The sequence below is a fragment of the Dreissena polymorpha genome, chromosome 4 (assembly GCF_020536995.1).
Source record: "Dreissena polymorpha isolate Duluth1 chromosome 4, UMN_Dpol_1.0, whole genome shotgun sequence".
Classification (NCBI taxonomy): Eukaryota; Metazoa; Mollusca; class Bivalvia; order Myida; family Dreissenidae; genus Dreissena; species Dreissena polymorpha.
In genome coordinates, this window is record NC_068358.1 from 51,730,003 (window position 1) to 51,755,872 (window position 25,870).

The following is a 25,870-nucleotide window of genomic DNA, read 5'->3' on the forward strand; positions in this document are numbered from 1 at the left end:
AATCTTTAGTAAAACCGTGCTAGAATCGAAATAATTCGTGTACTTTTAACTTTGTTGTTGAATAACTCACGACCGGAAAATTAGATGCGTGGTTTCAAATGTTTCGCTCTCGTGATTAAATCCCTACGCATCTTAACTATCGGCCATGGGTTATTTTACAACAAACTATAATGTACACGATTTATTTCTTAATTATTTGGTATGTTATTGTCAGTAGCCAACCTACGCACAGACATTTGTTTGGTTCAGTGCATGTTTGTAAGCTATTATCGAGTGGACAACAATTTAAAACATCGGTACAGACTTATGAAAAAGTCTGATAAAACAGCACATGAAACAACAATAAAATAGCAATTGATAAAACCAGTTGAGAAAACTCGTTCTGTTTAAAAAAAATGCCTAAGGGAATTTAACTTGTACATTTATTATACCACCTTCATGAATGGCAAAATCAATGGTATATATTTTAAGGTAATTTGTCATGATTTCGGACATAAATTTTCAGACACTTTTTTCCCCATTTATATCCGGACCGATTGATGTTGCGGGAAAATATGATCCCTGACTATTATAATGTCAGGTCATATGGCTATTATAATTTCGTGACATTATCTCCATAAAAGAATTCTGTATAAAAAGTCGCAATTTCCACTCCATTTTCAATCACTCTAACCTCATACTCTATTTTTTGTTAGTAATCTTATATAAATAGACCAACAAACCAACTGTATCAACTGTTTCTAGTGGCTACTTAGATTTGGAAAATGGAACATCTGTAGATTGCAGATTTAAGTGGTGAGCAGCCAATCATGTCAAAATAAGAAAATGTATTTCAAAACATGTTAAATTGATGTACAAAAAAACAGATTACCTGAACAAAAGGAAATTGAAGAACCCTTAAATGAGTTCAAGGTGTACAAAATGTCAAATACTTGACCTGGTGACCTATTTTTTATGCAGGTGACAAAGATTCAAAGTTGCATAGATATTATCTAGCTAAGCATTCTGAAAAAGTGTCATCAAGATTGAGTTATAAAGGTGACTTCTAAAATGATAACAAGGTTTTATCCAATAATCGACCTGGTGACCTAGATTTTGGTCATACATCACTAATTAAAACTTGGCCTAAATATTGTTAAGCATTCTGACAAAATTGCATCCACGTTGAATCCGACATGTGGCCTCTGGAGTGGTCACAAGTTTTTTTTCTAAGATTTGACATGTTGACCAAGTGATGTACTCACGTGGCCTAGACTTGAACTATTTGACCTTGATATTGTCAATATAAACATTCTTTAATACCTACTTTCATCAAGCTCGAGTCATAAATATGGCCTCTCTAGTAGTAACAAGCAGAGCTCCAGATAAGGATTTGTGAAATTAGTAACGGTACTGCCACTGACAGAAAGAAAAGGAGTTACGCTTAAAATCAATTAGTACCTATACTACCATATCCAAAAATACAGGTAGTACTGTACTACCCGTGTTCTTGGATATTGAAGGGTGTATAACTGACTTTACAGAAACATTTGCAGCAATTATAATAAATATATGTAGCTTCTTAAACAGTTACTGTATTAGGTTTTCCATTCTGAATTATGATGCTAATACAACTACAAATTAAAACTCATGACTAATACTATTTCTTTATTTTTCTTGACAAGAAAACACAAGCCAACTAGTAAGCTAAGTAAATGAACACTTATTTCACTGTCTCATCCGTTTCCCATCGTGTTTTTTAATGTTTACGCCACCAATGCAATCAAATCGTTTAATATCGGGGCGACAATGTCTTTTTCTGGGTATACAGATTTAATGTCAGGATGGTTAGAAGACACCGTATGTAGTCATTATATGACAACAAAGTGTTGTTTTAAGCCGCTTTCGGTTAAGCCTGCGCACAGACATATCGTTTTTGACAGATTTACAAGTTACAGGAAATCAAGCGACAGAATAGACAATAATATATGAACCCAGTCTACAACTTTTTGGTAATTTAAATTAACGAAAAGCGCCGTTAGGTTAGAGACCAACAAATCACGCCGCGCTGACGCAGACGTATCGTTACGGCCAATTTTTTTGTAAATGCGTAAAATGGATATTAATGTCGTAATTGTACGTCCAGTTTATAAAAATAAATGCGTAAATCTTCATGAAAAAGGCGTATTTACGGCTGACGTACGGCCCTTATCTGGAGCTCTGAACAAGGATTTTGTCTCAGCCTTAATATTGTCATTAAAGACATTCTGACCAGGTTTCATCAAGATTAAATCATAAATTGGTAACTAATTTTTTTGAGATTTGATCTTGTGACTTAGACTTATTTTTACCTGATGACCTAGTGTTTTTTAACTCTAGATATTGTCACAATAAACATTCTGACCAAATTTCATCAAGATTGCTTGAAAATTGTGGCCTCTAGAGTAATAATAAGCAAAAAATTGACAACATATTATGCAATATGCTGTATATAGACTGACCGCAATACATGTTTTACCATAAGCACTTTGTGCTAAAATGAGCAAAAAAACCTGAACAGATCAACATATATGTTTTTAATTGACGGATCAAGAAATTTGGGATTAACAATTTGAACATCTCATGTTAGTATTTAAATAAGATTACAGACACCAGAGGTAATTGCAAATTATTTAAAGTATGTTTATTAAGGAAGTTTTTTTTGCACTGAGATTAATTCTTCTTAAAAATCATGACAAATGGGAAATGGGGAAACCAGCAGAATATCATGTTGTAACAAGGGACAAAATTGTCACAAAACCAGGTTTTCATTGTGAAAAAAAAATCTGATAAAGGGAGAAAACTCAAACTGAACTTTTGAAATGACCAAAAAAAATTAACCCCCTTTGTAAGTTTTTTTTTTTTTTTAAATCTATTTTTAGTCGTGGCGACCTTGACATTGGAGATATTGACGTGATTCTTTCGTGGGACACACCGTCCCATGATGGTGAACAAATGTGCCAAATGATTTTAAAATCTCACAATGAATGACATAGTTATGGCCAGGACAAGCTCATTTATGGCCATTTTTGACCTTTGAACTCAAAGTGTGACCTTGACCTTGGAGATATCGACGTAATTATTTCGCGCGACACACCGTCCAATGATGGTGAACAAATGTGCCAAATGATTTTAAAATCTGACGATGAACGACATAGTTATGGCTCGGACAAGCTCATTTATGGCCATTTTTGACCTTTGAACTCAAAGTGTGACCTTGACCTTGGAGATATCGACGTAATTATTTCGCGCGACACACCGTCCAATGATGGTGAACAAATGTGCCAAATGATTTTAAAATCTGACAATGAACGACATAGTTATGGCCCGGACAAGCTTATTCCGCCAGCCCGCCAGCCAGCCAGCCAGCCCGCCCGCATTCGCCAATCTAATAACCAGTTTTTTCCTTCGGAAAACCTGGTTAAAAATTATTTAAGGAACCTACACCTGTTGCTAGTGTTGCTTAACATTCTCATGTTACAATATTTGTGTTACATTATTCTAAGTGCTAAATTAAGGTCAAATACCTGATATTTGTAATAAAATAAAAGCAACATGGAAAAGTGTGTAAATATATAAAGTCAAAGAAATCTTAATGAGTTTGCCTTGTATACAGATCTAGACGGTCAAGTTAATTGGCTGCAGATGTTGAGAACATTAACCACTAGCCAATCAGTAAAGCTCATAGATAAACTCAGCAAGCTTCAGAAAGATATGAGTCGTGTTCTGAGAAAACTGGGCATAATGTATGTGCGTAAAGTGTCGTCCCAGATTAGCCTGTGCAGTCCCCACAGGCTAATCAGGGACGACACTTTCCGCTTTAATGGTATTTGTAGTTTTAAGGAAGTCCCTCCTTACTGAAAATCAAGTTTAAGCGGAAAGTGTCATCCCTGATTAGCCTATGCGGACTGCACAGGCTAATCTGGGATGACACTTTACGCACATGCATTAAGCCCAGTTTTCTTAGAATGCGACTCATTTAATATAATACCTTATCAGTTGTGTCTAGCTGTAAACAAAATGTCATTGACATGGGCAGTCAACAAGTAATCTACATGGACCTCCACGCCACTTAGTTGTACGAAAGGATTTTTACTTATTAAACAAAAGACGCTGATATATACAAACAAAGTCAACATAATAACATTATATATGAACACTACCTCAAGTATTTAGTTAATATATTTGTGTGTACAAAAGTTGATATTTGTAGGTTGAATTAAGAAGTTTTTTGTTATACATGAGTAAAACTGCTATTTATTTCACAAGCTTATGGTTGTAAAAATGCCCTACTTATATCATTGCATCTTAAAAATTGTTTATTAACTATTCATCTCAAGCGCTCTAACAAGTGATCCTCAAATAATGTTAAAGACAACACTTGAAATGAAATATGCATCACTTGTTTAAAGTTAATCAGTGTGCAGTAATCATACAATCAGGCCTGAAGCATAGACATAGTACATGACTGATTTACACTTTAGTACATTTTGACGAATCATAAGGCTGAGTAAATGGGATAAGCATGTATTCTTTTTTAGCAGATCAATTGTGCAACACAAAGTAGAAAATTAAACAACATATTTCAATTATTCACGGTAAACTTAAAACAAATTAAGGAATAGTTGTGTTATCACTTATATCTCGTTCAAATCTGAGATTGTTGACATAGTCATATATGTTGACTCATTCAACTGTTTGTTGAGTGTTTGCTATGTTATTAAATGACTAATCATAATAAAACTACTTGCAATATTGACATAATTGCTTTACACGGCTTGTTTGGGTTCTAGCAGGAAAATATGTCCCTTAGAGCTTGAAAATAACACTCAAATAGTTGTATTTCTTATAAGAAAGTAAACACAATTTACAATATCCAACCATTTCGTCTAAAAATATTTTTTATAAATTAACATTACTAAACTTTGTTTGTCATTTTTTGTTTAAAGGTTAAAGAAATTTTATCTTAAGAAAGGAACAATTTTAGAACCTTAAGAGAAACTATTTTCTATTATTTATAGGACAATTATTTGTGTCTCCCTCTGGGATAACAAGGCTTAATGCATGTGTGTAAAGTGTTGTCTCCTATTAGCCTGTACAGTGTGCACAAGCTTATCTGGGACAAAACTTTCTGCCTACTCTGGATTTTCATGTAGAAGAGATCTCCTTTAAAACAATTATTCCACAAAAGCAGAAAGAGCTGTCCTTGACGAGCCTGTGCAGACTGCTCAAGCTAATGCAGGGCAACAGTAAACACATGCATTAAGCCCCATTTTCCCAGAACAAGGCTTATTCAGAAAAGTGATGCACAATCATTCATAGCCAAACATTGAATGACAATCCCTGGTTGATAAACAATATTAAGGCAAAAGTTTTTGCATCTGAAAAGTGAAGTGTATGTTACTCTATGCTACTCTTGGAATCAAGACTTGTATTTGCATTGTTTATCATGTAGTGTTAAAAATGTTTTACTTTAGCCATATATTGGCCATATTGTTCAACAAACCAGAACAGTTTTAAAACTTAGCCCATATATAATTGGAACAGATGTTCTGACCAAGTTTCATGAAGATTGGACTATTATGGGAGTGCTAGAGTGTTAACATTTTTTTACAATATCCATGAAAGGAAAACTGCCTCACCCCCTGGCAGCCATGATTTTCAACAAATCTGAACCTATTTCAAACGCAGCCGAGATATCACTAGAGCAAATGTTTTACCAAGTTTCATGAAGATTGGACTATTAATGTTAATTCTAGAGAATAAAGAAGCCTTTTCTTAAATTTGACCTAGCGACCTAGTTTTTGACATAATGTGACACTGTTTCAAACTCAGCCATTATATCATAAGGACAAAGTTTCTGACCAAGTTTCATTAAAATCGGGAAATAGATGTGGCCTTTAAAGTGTTAAACAGGCAAATGTTGACAACGCACAACTGATGACAGCCAAAAGGCGATAATAAAAGCTCATTATAAGCTTAAAAGTTTAAAATTCTGATTGAAGTGTGTAAGCAGGTACATGTAGCATATGATTTCAAAAATATAATGTTTGTGTGATATGACGTAATGCTCCTTTCACTTGTCCATACCTGTCTGAGGTAGGCATAGTCCTCAGGTTTGCCCAGGTGCAGTTTGTCTCTCTCAAGCTCATCAGCCCCTTCCAGTAGGTAGTAGAACACATGGTAGTTCCTGAAAAACACAAAAAAACAACCATCAAAAGACTTATGTACGTCCTTTCACACAAATTCATAAAACTGTGAATGAAATGTACAAGCCAACAAATACTTTGTTTCTTTTTTAGTACCGGCAATTGTTTTTGAATTGCATTTCTATGGGAGTGACATTACAGAAAACTCTATTGAGCTGGGTCCAAAGGGCAACCACGAAGACTGCATCTGTCTAACTATTCATATCTACTTGATATAATCAAGAAATAAATATCAATTTGTCTTCTGCATGAAAAGTAAAATGCTTGATTTAGGAGCGAGGCATGTATAAATACAGACACAGACTTAAAAACAGCAGAATATACCAACATATGATGTCATACATTCTGAGATAATTATTTAGAACATGGCTTATAAAAGGGTAGACTCAACTGACGTCCTACATGGGCTAGACACATGGCATGTTAACCAGTCAAATAAACACAGAGAAGGCCATAGAAATATTAAAGGTTAACCTGATTCTTATTATAGACGCAACTTATGTAAAATGTACAGGCACCACAAGGTTTTGGAGTCAATAAACATGTACAGTACAGCCAACGCGGAACAAATGTATTTTGCGATCCGCTGCGTCAAGGCGCAACGAGTCGATGCCGAGTCGCCCGTTGAAGCCGCGTCAGTATGCGGCAGCATGTCGCCTTTCGCCGTGATAATTCGCATCTGTCCGCAGAGGCAAGAAGCGATCCGCGACATGACGCAGAGTCGACGGCATCATAAATAACAAGAGCTGTCAGAGGACAGCGCGCTCGACTATTCGAGTGCTTGACAGTATAACGTAAGCCATCATGGGGAAATTGTTCATATTCAATAATTTATAAGACCATATTTCAAAAATAAAAAAAGGAAAAAACAATTATTTAATTTGGGGGGGGGGGGGGGGGGTTGAGAGGGGATATAATGTGGGGTGTGTTCATTTATTAGACGATCTTTCAAAAATAAAAAAATAATGTGGTGTTTGGTAATTTATATGATGTTTAAAAAAAAAAAAATGGGGGGGGGGTATGTGATTCTGGGTAGGGCGTGGGGTATTGTTTGGGTGGAATCCATTGTGGTATTCAGGAGACAAAGGATAAAGCACTGTTTATTTGACAGTACAATTCAATTGTTAATGTTGCTTTAGCATTAAAATTCGGATGCGTGTTTCGGATTACAATTTGAACAAGAGGGCCTAAAAGGCCCAAGGTATCCCCCGCAACATATGCTTTGTTTGAGGATGGGTGCAAATTGGACGGATGAACATAATGATAGATGGACGGACGGAGGACAATAACACAAAACTAAGACAAAGGACGGTTCTTAAGCCTTCACAATTTATTTAGGTGAATTAATAAGTCGTGCATTTTCCACAAAAACATTCAGCGCTTCCGAGATATGGCTCCGGACACAAAAGTGCCTATAGTAAAAAGCATTTTTTCAAGATACAAAGGGCCATAAGTCTGTTTTTAACAGATGGTGTACAATGCCATTTGGCGTGCATCATCCTCTTATGCATATATATACTCATACCAAGTTTCAATGAAATCCACCAAAGAACTTCCAAGATATGGCTCCGGACACTAAAAAGCATTTTTTCAAGATACAAAGGGCCATCAGTCTGTTTTTAACAGATGGTGTACAATGCCATTTGGCGTGCATCATCCTCTTATGCATATATATACTCATACCAAGTTTAAATGAAATCCACCAAAGAACTTCCAAGATATGGCTCCGGACACAAAAGTGACGGACGGACATACAGCCAGACGGACGGACAGCCGGACGGACGGACAACACCAAAACAATATCCCTCCGCCTCTGGCGGGGGATAATAATGCTCATTTGAGAATCGAACGAAACATTAACAGTTGTGCGTAACTAATTCAACAATATGTTACGGCACATTACATGTCGAATATATTTGAGGACGTGATATTATATAAATAGTCTATAAAGCATCATATAAAAATCTTATCTGCTTATTACAACGTGAAAATAATAACTATGAAAGTAGCGTAAATCTAGGTTTCGACACTGCACAAAAGTACATGTAGGTGTATATCTTTGCACTCGATCCGCCGCGTACGTATTTGGCGGATTAATGCCGCGAAAGTACGCGAGGTTAACACAGACTCGGCATCGCTGCAGTAACAAAAGTATTGGTTCATCATTGTCTTTGTCTAAAAAAAAGTCAAGTTCTTTTCGAAACTTCACTGATTTCATACTTACTAGGAGTACAGACATTGAATGTGTAAGAACAATATTGTTTTTTCCAAGAATGTAAACAATGTGTGGGATTGTACTGACATTTTACTTCACACAATGTAAAGAAGTTTGAATAAGTACACTGATCTACACATTCATAGGAAGTTAATAAGCAAAGTTTACAAACAAGTTGAACCTTTAATCTCAATTATGTTAGTTCACACACTTATAATATCATTCTCCACTTTATAGCATATCTGACATAAGACTAGATTGAGGTCTAAACAAGAATAATTCTATATCAGAGGTCTTCAGTACCAATATTTACAGATGATATATCTTAAAGTTAGATATTTGAACTTTGTGTTTAAGTATTTAACTTCTGCTCTAAAGTCAACGCCACAAGTAAAAGGGACTTGTTCACAGTTTGGGTTATTTGGTTAAATGTGTCAGTTACGCATTAACTCTATCCCACTAAGAAGCAAAGTGAAAATGGCTATGTGCAAACAGCATAAAACCAGAACAGCCTGCGAGCAACTTGCAGTCTGTTCAGGCTTTATGCTGTTTGCTACTCCTCAGTATCTTAGGGTTGGAAATGAAGCCTTTAAAACTTTAAGTAAGAAAGGTCTTTAATTAAATTTAACTTTCTAAGGGACTACAAATGCGTCAAAATGCGTATCTAAGTGGTAAATGGTTAAATTCATTCACTTAAATCTCAGAATTGTAGGCACCATTGAAATAACAATAACATAATTTATTTTAAATAAAAATAAATAAATAATAAAGTGGGATTGAACAAGTGTCATAAAGATTAAAAGGCCATGGTATGGTTGAACACATTTGATACTTGAAACAATAAAAATTAAACAAAAACAAAAGAACAATTGTGAATTATTCAATTATTTAGCATTTGAAACATTCCAGAGTTCACATGTGACAAAGCAAGGAATGTTGGGAACTGACCCACAGCTGTCTCATTGCAAATGGGAGAATATGTAAGACATTGACAGGAACAATTTAATTAGGAGGTAAAAACTTTAATTTCTAGTCAAGTGACTCGTATTTAAGCATATTTGGTGCGGACACTATTGACTAAAAAATGTCTGCAAATTGCAGGAATCAGACAGATATTCATCTTTAAAAAAAGTACAGAAACTGTGTGAATTTAACCCATTTATGCCTAGCGTACAGAAAAAAGGCCTTGGCAAACAGCGTAGACCCAGATGAGACGTCGCATGATGCAGTGTCTCATCAGGGTCTTCACTGTTTGCTTAAAGGAATTTCTGTAAGATATATTCTAAATATAGAAATAACTATACTAGACATCCCTAATTTTGGAAATAAATTGATCCAATTTAGAACGATGGGAGAGTCCACTAGGCATAAATGGGTTAAATGTACAAAAAATCTTTTGCTTGTTATTTTCACCAAGGTTACATTAAGAAAGACTTCATTGCCTTCTTATTTAAGAAAAGATCAGAATGGCAAGCACTAAGAGAGAAGTATGAGGAATGTAATCAGCTGCCATCTGGGAAAGCCAGGCATAGTTCATGTGCATAAAGTGTCGTCCCAGATTCAAGGCTCCCGATGCCATTCGCAATTGTTAGTAAATGTGAAAGTTCTAGAAAAGTGGCAATAAAAACTTGTTCAACTTATAAAAACAAGTGGCACAAACATATTTCCTTAACAGTGTAGGTTTATTGTATCACAGACAAAAACTGGACATTCATGTAAGGACAAGTATAATATGGGCTTTTAATAATAAAATTATAAATCATTATTTTAATGGATTTTTCTGCTGAAAATTTGAAGATGCAAGCAATATTTAGCAGGATCCTTATTTGGACAATAGTCCAAGGTCTAATGTTTTAAAATCCCAGAATTAACCTTGCACAACAGCTTTAAAAACCAGGGATTGAAGTTAATGGTTGCCTGCACGCCCTAGGCGATTAATTTTTTCACCAGGCGATACAATATTAAAGCTGGTAGACTGTCCGAGCGAATGCCTTTTTGAAAAAGCTGTTCTTAACAATCGATACCACAGTATTCATCTTTAACCCAGTTAAGTCACATTTTACATTCATTGAAAAACAAAAGCATTTCAAGGGGTTTTCTAGCCATTTTGCGAAAAGGAGTCTGGTCAAATTGGGATTTTGTATCGATAAACGTGGCAAATTTGGGATTTTTTTATCGACAAAAAGGACAGAATTTGGGATTTTTTTATCAACAAATATTGACACAACAGGTCTTTTCCTGGCCATTTCGGGAAAAGAATCATATAAATTATAGTTATATTGTTTTGTAGGATGTAATATAAATAAAATTTTGATATAGGGTCTAATAATCAAAAGTCATATTGGGCATTTTTGTTATAATTTGGGTTTGCATGGGATTGGGTCCGTTTTAAAACCCCTGCATTAGAATGGCTTTGGGGTTGTAGATAATTTTCTGGGAAACCTAATTTCAGGAATTGGTCAACCATCTGGGCAACCAGCCATATAGTTAGTTTCATTCCCTGGAAATTATTAATTAACATTTTTTAAAGTGGCGACACAGTTTTTAAAATGCCAAAAATGGGTGGCAACAAAATATTTTTACCCAGCAAGAGCCATGCACATAAGTTTGTGCAGTCAGCACAGGCTAATCAGAGACCACTTCTCCCGCGTTAACTGGAGTTGCTTTTAGCTTCCTTCAAATAAAAAATACCCAAAAAAGCAGATGAATGTTTTCCTGATAAGCCTGTGCAGTCTTGGAACTGGACTTTCATAACATGCATCAAGACCCAGAGCAAGGATCATATTCAACGCCTGACATAAGCTGCTGCATCAGTCCATTGGAAAGTGAGTGATGGTGATTCAATGTGAACCCAACTACCCAGAACATTGAAATACATCCTTATGATTAAGTACCTTTCGTTGGCAGCCTGGGAAACAATTCTGGACTTCTCCAGCAGGTATTTCTCAACTATAGCCCTGAAAAAACATTAAGTCATGAATTACTATCAATGTATGTCAAGTGCTCATCACTAAAGTATATTTTCTCAAATATTATTAACACAGTAAACAAGCAAACACCACCAAAGATAAACTAGGAAATAGCGATATCAACATTAACATGCAATCCCTGAAGAGAGGAATAATTCTTCATTCTTGAACAGTGCAATAAATCAAAGTATTGATTGATTAAACTAGCAAAAAGGTCATTAATTAACTTTAGGAACAAACATATAAATTGGCTTGTTCCTTCCAGAAGATATTATCGGTAATTACATATTAAAAAAATGCAAAACAGTGGGGGAAAGCTGATATTCATTTGTATAAGATCGTAGCTAATGCATCAAGGTAGGTACTACTATTGCGACTGTGAATGAAATGCCGAGGTCTTTTAAGAAATGTGTTAGTTTTTATTAGATAACTGCTATTTGAATTTGTTTCTTCTGTGACCTCTCCAACAATGAAAACACAAGTCACAAACATAGCCATGGGGAGGTTTAGGACTCTCTGAATCTGTTGATGGCAGCTACTTGGCAGCCCCAAGCCATGTCTCGGGTACACACATGGCTACATGCTGATTGACAAGCTAGACAGCACCAGTAATTACCCCTTCTAGTTAAGTACAACTTAATTACTTATTTGCACAACCTGTTCAAAGAAATTGAGTTATGAAACTTACTGGACCAATTCCAAATATTTTGCTACTGAGAAGATGAAGCTGTAGTTGAAGATAATGACTACATTTGTTTACGCAGGGGACTGTTTGGCATGAAGAGACTGGCTTCAGAAACCATTGGCAGAGAAGTGCTCTTCATTATACTATCTAGAGTTAATAACTTCAAGAATGATAATTATAATCAGAATTAAATAACTAGTCATTAAATGCCCAGCAACACAGCAGTTATGCAACGACCTCTTCAATAAGAGTGCCAAAATCTATATCGATCAATCGCCTGGATCCAAGAGTAATTTGATTGGGATAAAAGAGAACGAGCTAAAATACAGGGAACAGTGGGCAATCTTGTTTTCTTAGTGAGTTGAACATGCTTTTTTATCACTTACAAATCGACCTTCCTATTAAATCACTTTCAAAACTGATCCATGCATAATTTTAATCCATCACTTACCAATGGATCATGTAAGTGTATGAGTTACACATGAACAATCCTATTTCATCACTTACCCATGGATCACGTAAGTGTATCCGTTACAGATGAACAATCCTATTTCATCACTTACCCATGGATCATGTAAGTGTATCGGTTACACATGAACAATCCTATTTCAGCACTTACCCATGGACCATGTAAGTGTATCAGTTACACATGAACAATCCTATTTCATCACTTACCCATGGACTATGGAATCATATCATTTCCCCAATCAATGGCTATGTTTTTAATAACTTTCCAATAGATCAAGCTTTTTTATCACTCATCCACGGACCATGTCATTTTATCACTTACCCATGGACCATGCCATTTTATCACTTACCCATGGACCATGCCATTTTATCACTTACCCATGGACCATGTCATTTTATCACTTACCCACGGGCCATGCCATTTTATCAATTACCCATGGACCATGACATTCTATCACTTACCCATGGACCATGCCATTTTATCACTTACCCATGGACCATGCCATTTTATCACTTACCCATGGACCATGCCATTTTATCACTTACCCACAGACCTTGCCATTTTATCACCAACCCATGGACCATGCCATTTTATCACTTACCCATGGACCATGCAAATTTATCACTTACCCATGGACCATGCCGTTTTATTATTTACCCACAGACCATGCCATTTTATCACTTACCCAAGGACCATGCCATTTTATCACTTACCCATGGACCATGCCATTCTCCTTGTAGTTGACCTGGATAAACTTTCCAAACCGACTGGAGTTGTTGTTGTGTACTGTCTTTGCATTGCCAAATGCCTGCAGAAATGAGACAATATGTTTAAAATTTGTTTTTAGTTTTTATACAATTCATATTATAGTTTTTTTTAATCCATCAAGTTTAAACTGAAATATTCTGCAGATGTCAGCCAATAATAAAATGGATTTTTCACGACATTGGATTACAGATCACATAAATTTAAGAGCATAAATATGCAAATGAATTTTCTAGAAATAAGGGAACATAAACACATTACTTGTTTTTTGTGAGTTTTTTATTATTTCAAACTTTAACACATTTCTCATGCTACTACATGGTTTAGTGATTTTAAGGGTTTATTTCCTTGTATTGAAATTCATCATCTGAAGGACCCCCGCCACCTTTCTCCCCAATGATGAAAGCAAACACTGTGGAAGGAACATCAACAATGCAATCGGTACAGTGTACCTGGTAAATGCAAACAATGTTGTCTTGCCAACCTATCAATTTAGATTATTCATTACATGTCTACGATGAGCAGCCCAGAAAATGGACACTTCCTTTTGGCAACCTGGCTGAAAGCTCAGTAATGTTGATAGTTCCTCAAAGCATGTTTATAGCAATGCTCTCCCATAGGAGACCTCTAGGAACATTTACAGGCACTTTGTTTATATGATCGATTTAGAAACCTGGTGAATGATGTTTTTTCTATCCAGCTCATGTCAGTTAATTATAAGCAAACAACTGTATTTGTTTTAATAAAATGTCTGTGAACAAAACTTCACAATTATTTGAACTCAAAAACACCATGTAATAATTGGTACACTACATGTTTGTAAATAACAATCCCATGTGCTGAACTGTTGCAGTTTCTATAACCAGAACCATTGTTATTTTCATTTATGTTTAACAAAGCTAGATTGATTAATATATAAGCATATGATTTCCAAGTTGTTGCTTCTAATAAGTATGTATTGTGAACAGGTTGTGGAATTTTGTAAACTTTGCTTCTGAATCTCATTTGTAGGTTGTGAGGGCTTATATGTCGGACTGCTAACTGCTTTGCAGAATTATTTAACAGTAAATGGTGTAATTATTCCATTTTGTTTTTACAATAATAATTATACAATTATAACACTGAGTGTATTACAAACAGTGAACAATAATAATGTGACAACCATTGGTCCAATATACATCTTTCAGATATAAAATACTTCAAATTATTGTTCAGTACACAACCTTTAATACTGTCAATCACTGAGACAACACATTCAACCCTAAGAATGACTGATAAAATCATTTATGGCCGATAGGTTAAATGAGTTTACATCCTCACCTCTTAAATGACAAATTGACAGGACAAAGTGATTTCAATGGGCCATCTTGCACGATTAAACCTAAACCACTATAAAGTGATGTAACCAGATAGGGTATCAATATTGATACCACCATGTACATACACAGTGCCCCAGATAAGCTGCGTATCTGCGTCTTTTACCCTATTAAAATGTTCAAAAACGCAAAGAAATACAATATCATGCGTATTGAAAACGCAACCAATTTGACTTTTACGCAAACTCGTCAAATGGGATGCGTACAATACAATGGCTTCGATCGAAAATGCTTTTCTCGTGTTCGGTATTTTCTCTTTAGAAGTATTATCGTAACGAGGCGATGCTTTCATTCAGCAAGCACCTGGATGTTGGAGCAAGAAACAGTCAAAGTAAATAAAACGCTCTGCGGACTAGATTTCATAGTAAAATCAAGCGTCTGCCCAAATAATTTACGACGACATACATGCGCTTTCAATCTGACTTAATCCGTCGTTTTATAACTCAGTTCACCCTATTTTAAGAATGAAATCACCCTATTTTTCAAAATCAAAGGGTGAAAACCCTATTTCCCAAATAATTATCTGGGCCACTGATACAGTGACATAAAAAATGAGTATTAATGTGATTCCAATATGAAAAGTTGTGGAATGAGCCAGGCTATGAAAAACAGGGCTTATTGCATGTGCGTAAAGTATCGTTCCAGAATAGCCTTTCCATTATTGTGGAATTTTTCATTTTAAGGAAGTCACTTCTAAACCAAACTTCAGTCTAGGCAGAAAGTGTCATCCCAGATTTGCCTGTGCAGACTAAACCTTACGCATATGCAGTGTTCTTTTCCAACCATTTTGGGAATGGGGCCTGGTTCCTTTGGATTGGGAAAAAATGCTGCATTTTGACTAAAATTGGGAAACAAGTGTTGTTGTTTTGCTAAAAAATGATAAGTATTGATTTAAAGTATTTTTAATATTAAATTTAATCAGGTTTAACCCTTTACCACTTAAATACGTATTTTAACCCATTTGTAGTCCCTTAGAAAGTTATAGGAACAATAGCACAGATGTGAAGGCAATATGTGCCAATACTGGATTTTTGGCTTAAAAAAGATAAAAGTTTTGCTAAGACCTACAATATGGACTAAAAACACAAACAGAGTGGGGGAGCTATCTTTTCTACATGTTTTTGGACAAACAACTTGCACAGGGAAGTGATATTGTAGTTCATAACAGTGAAGTGATGAAACAAGAGCCTACCATTGTTATATATTAACTGATAAAATAATCGGTCAAAATTGGCATATATGTCAAGCACGGGTAAATTCTCAATCGGGCTTGGTAAGATTATCAGTTTGATATACGTGGGCTTCTTACATTGATTTACTTCTTGCCTGCTTGGTTGAACTGCTAATTTAAATTTCGGCAAAATGTTGTGTTTTTATAATTGCCTGGAATTAAGTTTTTGTTTTGGTCTTGAACAGCAAACTCACATCTCTTCAGATGACAACAAATCTTTAGTGACACTGGTGACATTAATTAACAGTTTGCTCTCATACAAGCATTCAGCCCAAACAATTAATCAAGAAGATCACATTCCACACACCATGTGAGAAGTGTGTATCAACACCAGCTTGGTTGAGCCTTCAAGAAAATTAATGTGAAGGACTGTCAGAATTATCACTACAGTACAGCCAAAGCGGCACAAACATAATCCGCGGCTACGCCACGGCCAAATTATTAGTCCGCGGCGGCTGAATCGTGTGTTCACGCGGCGTATCGCCGTGGCACTCGGCATCGATCCGCGCAACGACGCCGAGTCTGTATTAACCACGCGTACTTTCGCGGAGTAAATCCGCCGCATACGTTCGCGGCGGATCGAGTGAAAAGATATCCACCTACATGTACATACATGTATGTGTAGCGTAGAATTAATTACGCGCAACTGTTTATGTTTCGTTCGATTATCATTATTAAATTTGTAATCCGAAACACACTTCCGAATTTTAATGCTAACGCGTCCTTTGGCAAATTCTAGCGTCAAATAAACAGTGCTAAAATATCCTTTGTTTCATAAAAAGCGCGCGAAAATTATGCAGACATGTAGAACGTCGTTTGGAAAGTTTGGGTGTATTTTGTGTTGTATAAATACATGAACATCACGTCAGGCGTAATTCGCGTGTTCAGTGGAGAAAAAAACGCCCCGATTAGACGTTATTTCATCATCTCTATAAATAGTAACAAATGCCAAAATGTATTTGATACTTAAGGAAATATCGAGAATGTTTGTGTATCGTAAATATTAACCAGCATTTGCTTTAAAACTGGAATATACGGGATTATCGGGTAATTAGTAGCGATATTAACTGTATAATATGAACAAAATAAAACGTGTTTATATACGCATATTCAAACAATAGTTTTAATAAGCTGATAATTAACAAAACTACAAATACGTCGTCACCGTCTTGATTATTGATGTGGCTTCAAACTGCTAATTTTCTCAGCTAAAATATAATAGCGGAATCAACATGCAATTAATTTATAAATCCACCATATGCTGGAGCGTTGACCACTTGTATGTGCGAAAACATAATTACGTGACCTTGTTTATGTGTGAAATACATACGCTACGGGCGGGAAACAAACTTAATAATTGGCCAGACATTAACCATGCTTACATGTATATGCTAATACAATCCGCGCACAATAAATTTATTATGATTTTAATTATTATTATAATTGTTCTTTCAAAATTTGTTAACTACATGTAACTAATAATTAAAAAAAAAAAATATTTCATGATCGCATCGACTCGGCATCATGTCGCGGACCGCGGCATGCCTCGGCGGACAGATGCGAAGTTTCGCGGCGAAATGCGACTTGCCGCAGCATACTGACGCGGCTTCAACGACTGACGCGGCATCGACTCGTTTCGCCTTGCCGCCGCGGATCGCGAAATACGTTTGTTCCGCTTTGGCTGTACTGTACCTCAATGTAAAGCATTTTAGCTGCTTTCTGGGAAAACCAGGCTTAATGCATGTGCATCATCAACTGTCATCCCAGATTTGCATTTTGCCTCAGAAGTCTGCACAAGCTAATCGGGGACGAAACTTTCTTTCAAGACTGGACTTTTGTTTAGAAGAAAATATCCTCAAAACAAAGGCTAAATTCCAGAAAAGTGGATGACACTTTTTGCACATGCATTACGCCGAGTGTTCCCAGTTTGCAGTTCATTAAAATTTGCCTACACACATGCATTTAATACTTGTACTTGTTTGATAACTGATATAGCTCCACAGCCTCTTTTATTCACAAGTATGCTTTTGGACACAAAAGTGTTATAATTGCAGTGCTCCAGCCAGGCCTAAATTGAAGGGCGCCCCGCCCTGCCCTCCCGAAACTCCGACCTGCCCTCCCGAAACTCCGCCCTGCCGCCCTTCCTAGGCCCCCCCCCTGCCCTTAAAAAAAATAAAACATTTTTTTTTTTTACATAATTTTATGATGATTAATAAATCTCTTCTTACAATACATTGTAAATTTATTCCTCATTGCAGACATTATATTTGAATTGTTTAAGAATAATGGGAATAATATAGTCTAACAATTATTAATAACATATAAATAAACATGCAAGAGGAAGCATTCCAGAAACGCTTGCGCGCTCGAAAGTGCCCTTTTGACAAAGTACTGCGCGTCCAAAGTGCCCTTTTGACAAAAAAGTCCCCCCTGCCCTTTTCAAATCCTAGCTGGAGCACTGTAATTGACACTCAAAAAAAGCATTTTTTCAAGATACAAAGGGCCATAACTCCGTTATTAATAGATGGTGTATAATGCCATTTGGCGTGCATCATCCTCTTATCAATATATATACTCATACCAAGTTTCAATGAAATCCGATAAGGCACTTCCAAGATATGGCTCCGGACACAAAAGTGCCGGACGGACGGAAAGACTGACGGACGGATAGACGGACAACCCCAAACTATATCCCTCCGCCTATGGCGGGGGACAAAAAAAAAATATCCCTCCGCCTATGGCGGGGGATAATAATTTCAAAGGTGTTTCTGATTTAATTAAATCATGTGTGGAAGAAACAATCCTGATTCTTTATTTCATTTTCTTATTGCATCTTACAATTTATCACAAACTACAGTACACTCCACGCGTTTTCCCCAAAAAACGCGCTCCCTCCGCGGGTTTTTTTCTGCTAGCGAGTGTTCACGCGGCGTTGGAAGAGCGAGGTGAACTCGATAAAACGCTCTGCGTTACGCCGCGTTCGCTAATTCCCGCGGTGTGTATTACTTTAGGCTAGTCGGTAAATGCAGATACTTTCCGTTCTTATCAGTGATCGCCGCGCAACGCCGCGTTAGCAGTGTGCTACTGGGCATGCCAAAAAATAAAAACATTGTTATAATAAATTGTTTAAATACTGTAGAACATGTATAAAAAAGATAATTGCATAGAAAATTAATACGTATAAAAATTATGTTTTTTAATTCACAGGTACGTCTACAATATGAATTAGTCTAATATAATACATTTGACAAATTAATATTTAAATCAACACATATGACACAAGAATAGCTCTAAATGTTCCGTAAAATTTCCAAATGAGAATAATAATTAGTAATCCGAAACACACTACGATTTTTAATTGTTAACACGACGTTTACAAATGCTTCCAATATACAGTCATCATATCTATATTTCCCGACAAAAGCGCGCGAAAATTATGCTGCAATGTACAAGGTCAAGGTACAATGTATACTCCTGCAAAGCGTGCATGTATTGATTTTTTTATACAAACTTTGTAGCGCAGAGAACATTGTTGATTTCGGTTAAAAGTTTCTTTGGTATTTATTAACGAAATTATATCGCGAATAAGTTGATATTTCCTCTAAAATGATTTCAAATCGAACACGCCGAATCTTTATCGATACGGTATTTTAGTAGAGTAATTATCTTAACACTAATTGTACTGTAAACTGATTACAGAAGACATCTGGGCGGAACTGGATTTCAAGTGTTTGACGTTATGAAAACACGCAAAGCTTGTCCACTGACCTATTGTGTAGACTGCTGTATGCGGTGTTTTGACAAAAGGGATTAACATGTGTGAATGTCACTCTGCCGATTTGGTCCATAATTACTGGTAAACATTGTTTAGAATGTCGACGCAACAAGAATACAACTGTGAATATTAAATGCAATTATCAACTCAATAGTTACCACCTTTTAGCAATCAATGGAATAACCTACAAACAAAGAGAAAATCAATGCATTAGCGAGCAGAGAATTGACTTTGTTCCGACAATTAAAACCATTCCTTATGCATTCGTTGAACGTGTTTACTTGAGTAAGTTATGCCTTTAGACAGGAAGCGGCTTTTCTTTGATTACGTCAAACTGTCAATTCACACAGATTTGCGAGATTATTAGGGTCCTTGGTCATTTGTATACATGTTCAGTATAGAAAATCACCTGCTAACATGAAAACTTTGGATTAAATTATCAAAATAAAAACAATGTTGCAAACTGTGTTTATATTAATTGGTAAGTATTAGTTAAAAGACGACGTTTTGTGTGTCGTAAATCAACGAGTTTTCTATACAACAACAACTACTTCTACAACCACGTCGGGATCGATCTATCTTGGTTGTTTTTTTTTATTGTAAATATTATACTACATGTACATGTATGTACTTGTAATAAATGTAATTTTATTTGAAAATCAGGAAGTCAAACAAAATTAAATTGATCGTTATCTCGTAAAACACGGAGTTTCCCCCGCGTTGCCAACGCCGAGGGCCGCCGCGTCGGCTTATCAGTTTTGCCGATCGTTAACCGCCGCGTCCAAAATCATGCAAACGCCGCGTAAAGCGGGATTTTCTTAATCTCCCTCCAGGTCGAAACCCGCGGAGTATGGAGGCAAATTGGGAAAAACGCGTGGAGTGTACTGCAGTACACTCCACGCGTTTTCCCCAAAAAACGCGCTCCCTCCGCGGGTTTTTTTCTGCTAGCGAGTGTTCATGCGGCGTTGGAAGAGCGAGGTGAACTCGATAAAACGCTCTGCGTTACGCCGCGTTCGCTAATTCCCGCGGTGTGTATTACTTTAGGCTAGTCGGTAAATGCAGATACTTTCCGTTCTTATCAGTGATCGCCGCGCAACGCCGCGTTAGCAGTGTGCTACTGGGCATGCCAAAAAATAAAAACATTGTTATAATAAATTGTTTAAATACTGTAGAACATGTATAAAAAAGATAATTGCATAGAAAATTAATACGTATAAAAATTATGTTTTTTAATTCACAGGTACGTCTACAATATGAATTAGTCTAATATAATACATTTGACAAATTAATATTTAAATCAACACATATGACACAAGAATAAATGTTCCGTAAAATTTCCAAATGAGAATAATAATTAGTAATCCGAAACACACTACGATTTTTAATTGTTAACACGACGTTTACAAATGCTTCCAATATACAGTCATCATATCTATATTTCCCGACAAAAGCGCGCGAAAATTATGCTGCAATGTACAAGGTCAAGGTACAATGTATACTCCTGCAAAGCGTGCATGTATTGATTTTTTTATACAAACTTTGTAGCGCAGAGAACATTGTTGATTTCGGTTAAAAGTAACTTTGGTATTTATTAACGAAATTATATCGCGAATAAGTTGATATTTCCTCTAAAATGATTTCAAATCGAACACGCCGAATCTTTATCGATACGGTATTTTAGTAGAGTAATTATCTTAACACTAATTGTACTGTAAACTGATTACAGAAGACATCTGGGCGGAACTGGATTTCAAGTGTTTGACGTTATGAAAACACGCAAAGCTTGTCCACTGACCTATTGTGTAGACTGCTGTATGCGGTGTTTTGACAAAAGGGATTTACATGTGTGAATGTCACTCTGCCGATTTGGTCCATAATTACTGGTAAACATTGTTTAGAATGTCGACGCAACAAGAATACAACTGTGAATATTAAATGCAATTATCAACTCAATAGTTACCACCTTTTAGCAATCAATGGAATAACCTACAAACAAAGAGAAAATCAATGCATTAGCGAGCAGAGAATTGACTTTGTTCCGACAATTAAAACCATTCCTTATGCATTCGTTGAACGTGTTTACTTGAGTAAGTTATGCCTTTAGACAGGAAGCGGCTTTTCTTTGATTACGTCAAACTGTCAATTCACACAGATTTGCGAGATTATTAGGGTCCTTGGTCATTTGTATACATGTTCAGTATAGAAAATCACCTGCTAACATGAAAACTTTGGATTAAATTATCAAAATAAAAACAATGTTGCAAACTGTGTTTATATTAATTGGTAAGTATTAGTTAAAAGACGACGTTTTGTGTGTCGTAAATCAACGAGTTTTCTATACAACATCAACTACTTCTACAACCACGTCGGGATTGATCTATCTTGGTTGTTTTTTTTTTATTGTAAATATTATACTACATGTACATGTATGTACTTGTAATAAATGTAATTTTATTTGAAAATCAGGAAGTCAAACAAAATTAAATTGATCGTTATCTCGTAAAACGCGGAGTTTCCCCCGCGTTGCCAACGCCGAGGGCCGCCGCGTCGGCTTATCAGTTTTGCCGATCGTTAATCGCCGCGTCCAAAATCATGCAAACGCCGCGTAAAGCGGGATTTTCTTAATCTCCCTCCAGGTCGAAACCCGTGGAGTATGGAGGTAATTGGGGAAAACGCGTGGAGTGTACTGTATATCTTGTTTTCAATGAATGCTACCAATTATAAAAATATTTTATTATAATCTCATACATGTGTAAGAAAAAAATCAGCGTGTTTATACAACATATTAATTGACTGACCAGTTGCATGATGTTATTTGGTGCTTTGACCTTATCAACATGAAATGATGTCATGTCAGTACACAACTCTTGATTGATCTGAAGTAACACCCTCAGTTCAGTCATATTTACATATTTTTGGATACCAGTTTGTAATAAGAGATCTGACGCTCACAATTTATACCTTTTTTTTTTATTTAACTCGTCAAAAAATTTGTGAAGTAAACGTGTCAAATGCTTGCCTGATTACAACATTCCTGAACTTATGAAGTAAACTACCCTATTAAAATGAAAATGTGTGTAACCTTTTTAATCTATGTAATGTTTGCAGCTCATAACTTTGTTTCGTCACTATTTTGAAAATTGGGCAAGGTCGTTCGAATCTGGAAAGATTCTGTCGTTTAAACCAACATTTTGAAATTTGTGTTATTTTTGTATAACAACACTTTAAAATAGAGAATGAAAGTGTTTTTTATACTGTAATAACTAAGGTTCAGTAAATACTATCTAATTTTTATCTAATAAAAAAACATAAACTTTGAAAAGGAGTTTTAGTTAGTCATTTGTAAAAAATATATACTTATTCAACTAAAAAAACAACAATATGAACCAACCTCTAAGACAGGGCCAGCCCCTAGTATGGTCTGCTCAACTCCGCTCCCGTGAAGCCCCTTGTGACTAAGGGCTGTCAGATGATGCAGCAAGAGGTTGGTGCTCTCTGTTTTCCCACTTCCAGACTCACCCGATATCACAATACACTGATTACTTTTGTTCCGTAGCATCGTATAAAATGCAGCATCTGCAATCGCGAATATATGTGGGGGCATCTCCCCGAGTCGCTTACTCTGATAAAGTTTAACATACTTTGGATTATATATTGGAAAAAACTTAAACGGGTTTACTGCTATAAGAATTGAGCCAACATACGTATAAATGTTTGAATTCGAAAACCTAGATTTTATATTATCTAACAGGGTTCTTTCATTTAAGTCTGGCAGGTTGCACAGATCGGAATACTCCTTATTGCTGATTGGGGGCTTAAGAAATGCTGTCAAGAAGTTGTTCACAGGGTTGGGCTCATTGTATTCCACCCAGCCGGAAGTCCTGTGTGGATTTTCCAGGGTTTTCTTCCGAATGTAGAATCTGTAGCCAGTGTAGCCCCCACCACTAAGTCTGTCGTGATCTGCATTAACAATCTTTGGCCAAAGCAGTTGTATCCTTACTGGGTTTTCGCCATCCTCGAGCCTCCGTTCCTTGCATAGTTGACCTCCTGTACTGAACACCTCCGCCAGTTCGAAATCCATAACGCTGTGCAGCAGCATCTTGACGCACGCAGTCTTCAAAATATCATCAGCAGTCGTGACTTTCTCAGCCTCCACGGAGACAAACTCGTGTTCCTGGCTGAGTGGGCCAGTGTATATACGCACCATGTACGTCTCTCTACTCATCCTCCGCACAAGTGCCCTATTTCCAACCATGCTTGGGACTTTGCACTATGCACTATCACTAATCAATGCATCATATTCCTAATGACGTAATGCATATTCCATCACCATCTTTTGATGATATTTTATAAGATTTAACAACCATTGCAGGCTAAAACTTTGATAACCAACTCTTATCAATAACAATTTTTTCATCAATGCCAACTTCAATCCAATCTGTGGTGATATCTGGTTCACACAGATTTCAGAGGCTTGCAATGAAAGGCTCCAGGAAAGTGATCAGTTGATTCCCAGGTTCTCCTGGAGGTATACCATAGTTCTGAAAGCCTATAGGCCTATCAGCTCTGTTTATCAAGGCAATCTGAAAGTAGAAATCAAATATCATGAGGAACAGTATCTAGCCAATCAAGAATCACCCACACAATGTACATCATCCTGCAACAAACAACCCCAACAAATACTACTCCACTGATTATGAATTATTAGATTAGCTAAAAATAAACAACACATTCAACCACATGTGCTCTGGAATGTGAAGTCATTATAAAAGGGATATATCAGAAAATAAACAGACCACTCATTAATAAGGTTTTTATCACAAGAATGAATACCAAAGCAATAAAGTGGAGGAATGAGGTCTTGAAAGTCAGACCTGTAAACAGAAAATGAGGAATTCACATGTTCACCTATTCTCACTGTCGAGTCCATAGGGAAGAATTGTTTTATCTTAAATGAGCTGGTAATAAAATTAATATCACAAAAATGCCTTACAAGCTACCACATGTGATAAACATCACCTGTACACTGCAGCATAGAAAGACCATATATCACAAGTAAGCCCTGTGCATTTCATTACCAACACCAGAATTTCAGACCTGGGGACATTATCTATCTTGTAAGTATAGGGTTAATGCATCTACAACCCTAACATGCATGGCCATCACTTAACAGCTAATAAACTGGGATAAAAATGAATGGATGTTTCAGGAAGATGTGTTGGAGAATTACTTGTTGAAAAGCTAAATAATATGAGCCCGTTTGAAAAAAACAGGACTTAATGCATATGTGTTAAGGCTTGTCCCAGATTAGCCTGTGCAGTTTGCACAGGCTTATCAGAGACAACACTTTCTGCCTAAACTGGCTTTTCACTGAGAAGAGATTTACTTTAAACAAAAAACAACGACAATAAAAATGGAAAGTGTCCACTCTGATTAGTCTGTGTACACTGCGCAGGCTAATCTGGGACAACACATTATGCACATAAAATTAAACCCTGTTTTCCCAAAGCGAGGCTCATATGAATACCTTCATCAAACAGTTATGGTTACCTGCTAACTAATGTGACCTTCAATAAGGAAACATCTTAAATTACCTGCTTTAAATATAAAACTATGCATATTTGTAAAACAAATTATGTCAATGCAGATATGAATCTGGTAAATTTTGATCAATTTGGATGTAAATATTTTCTCATAACTTTTAGTTAAACCAAGTAGATATTCCTAAATGTCAAAATAGCAATAACACTACAATAACACTAATATTATTGAGGTATTAAGTTTGAACATTATGATACTGTTATCGATGTAAATGTTGTTAAAAACATTCTTAATAATTTTCCTGAAAAAAAGATAATTTAAACGATTTTAATTTTATTCGATTGTTGGAACAAAGCATTGCCTTGTACAAGTATCTGAATAAACATATCCAACACTTTCTCTTAAACAAGAGCACCGCATAACAGGTGCCACGCTCGGCTGCGAAAGCTTATCAGATTTTTTTTTCTTTCTTTTTTTAGAGGTCACAGTGACCTTGACCTTTGACCTAGTGACCCAACAAGAGATGTGTTTGTCAGAAACACAATGCCCCCTACTGCGCTGCATTGAAATAACATTTCTATTTATCATTTGGCATGTATAGAAATAATCTCCCTTTA

The 25,870-nt window shown here is 36.1% G+C and overlaps 1 protein-coding gene across 3 annotated transcripts in view; it reads right to left on the reverse strand.

Annotated features, from left to right (window-relative positions):
- Positions 1-25,870, reverse strand: part of LOC127879691 (unconventional myosin-IXa-like) — a 139,602-nt gene that overhangs the window by 103,981 nt on the left and 9,751 nt on the right. For all 3 annotated transcript variants that reach the window (XM_052426683.1, XM_052426682.1, XM_052426681.1), the window contains exons 2-6: positions 23,104-24,295; positions 13,279-13,373; positions 11,337-11,399; positions 6,109-6,208; positions 4,010-4,027 (exon numbers count right to left, since the gene is read on the reverse strand). In XM_052426683.1, coding sequence (XP_052282643.1) covers positions 4,010-4,027; positions 6,109-6,208; positions 11,337-11,399; positions 13,279-13,373; positions 23,104-23,967 — 1,140 coding nt within the window. In that variant the 5' untranslated portion in view covers positions 23,968-24,295. The remainder of the gene's footprint in view (positions 1-4,009; positions 4,028-6,108; positions 6,209-11,336; positions 11,400-13,278; positions 13,374-23,103; positions 24,296-25,870) is intronic.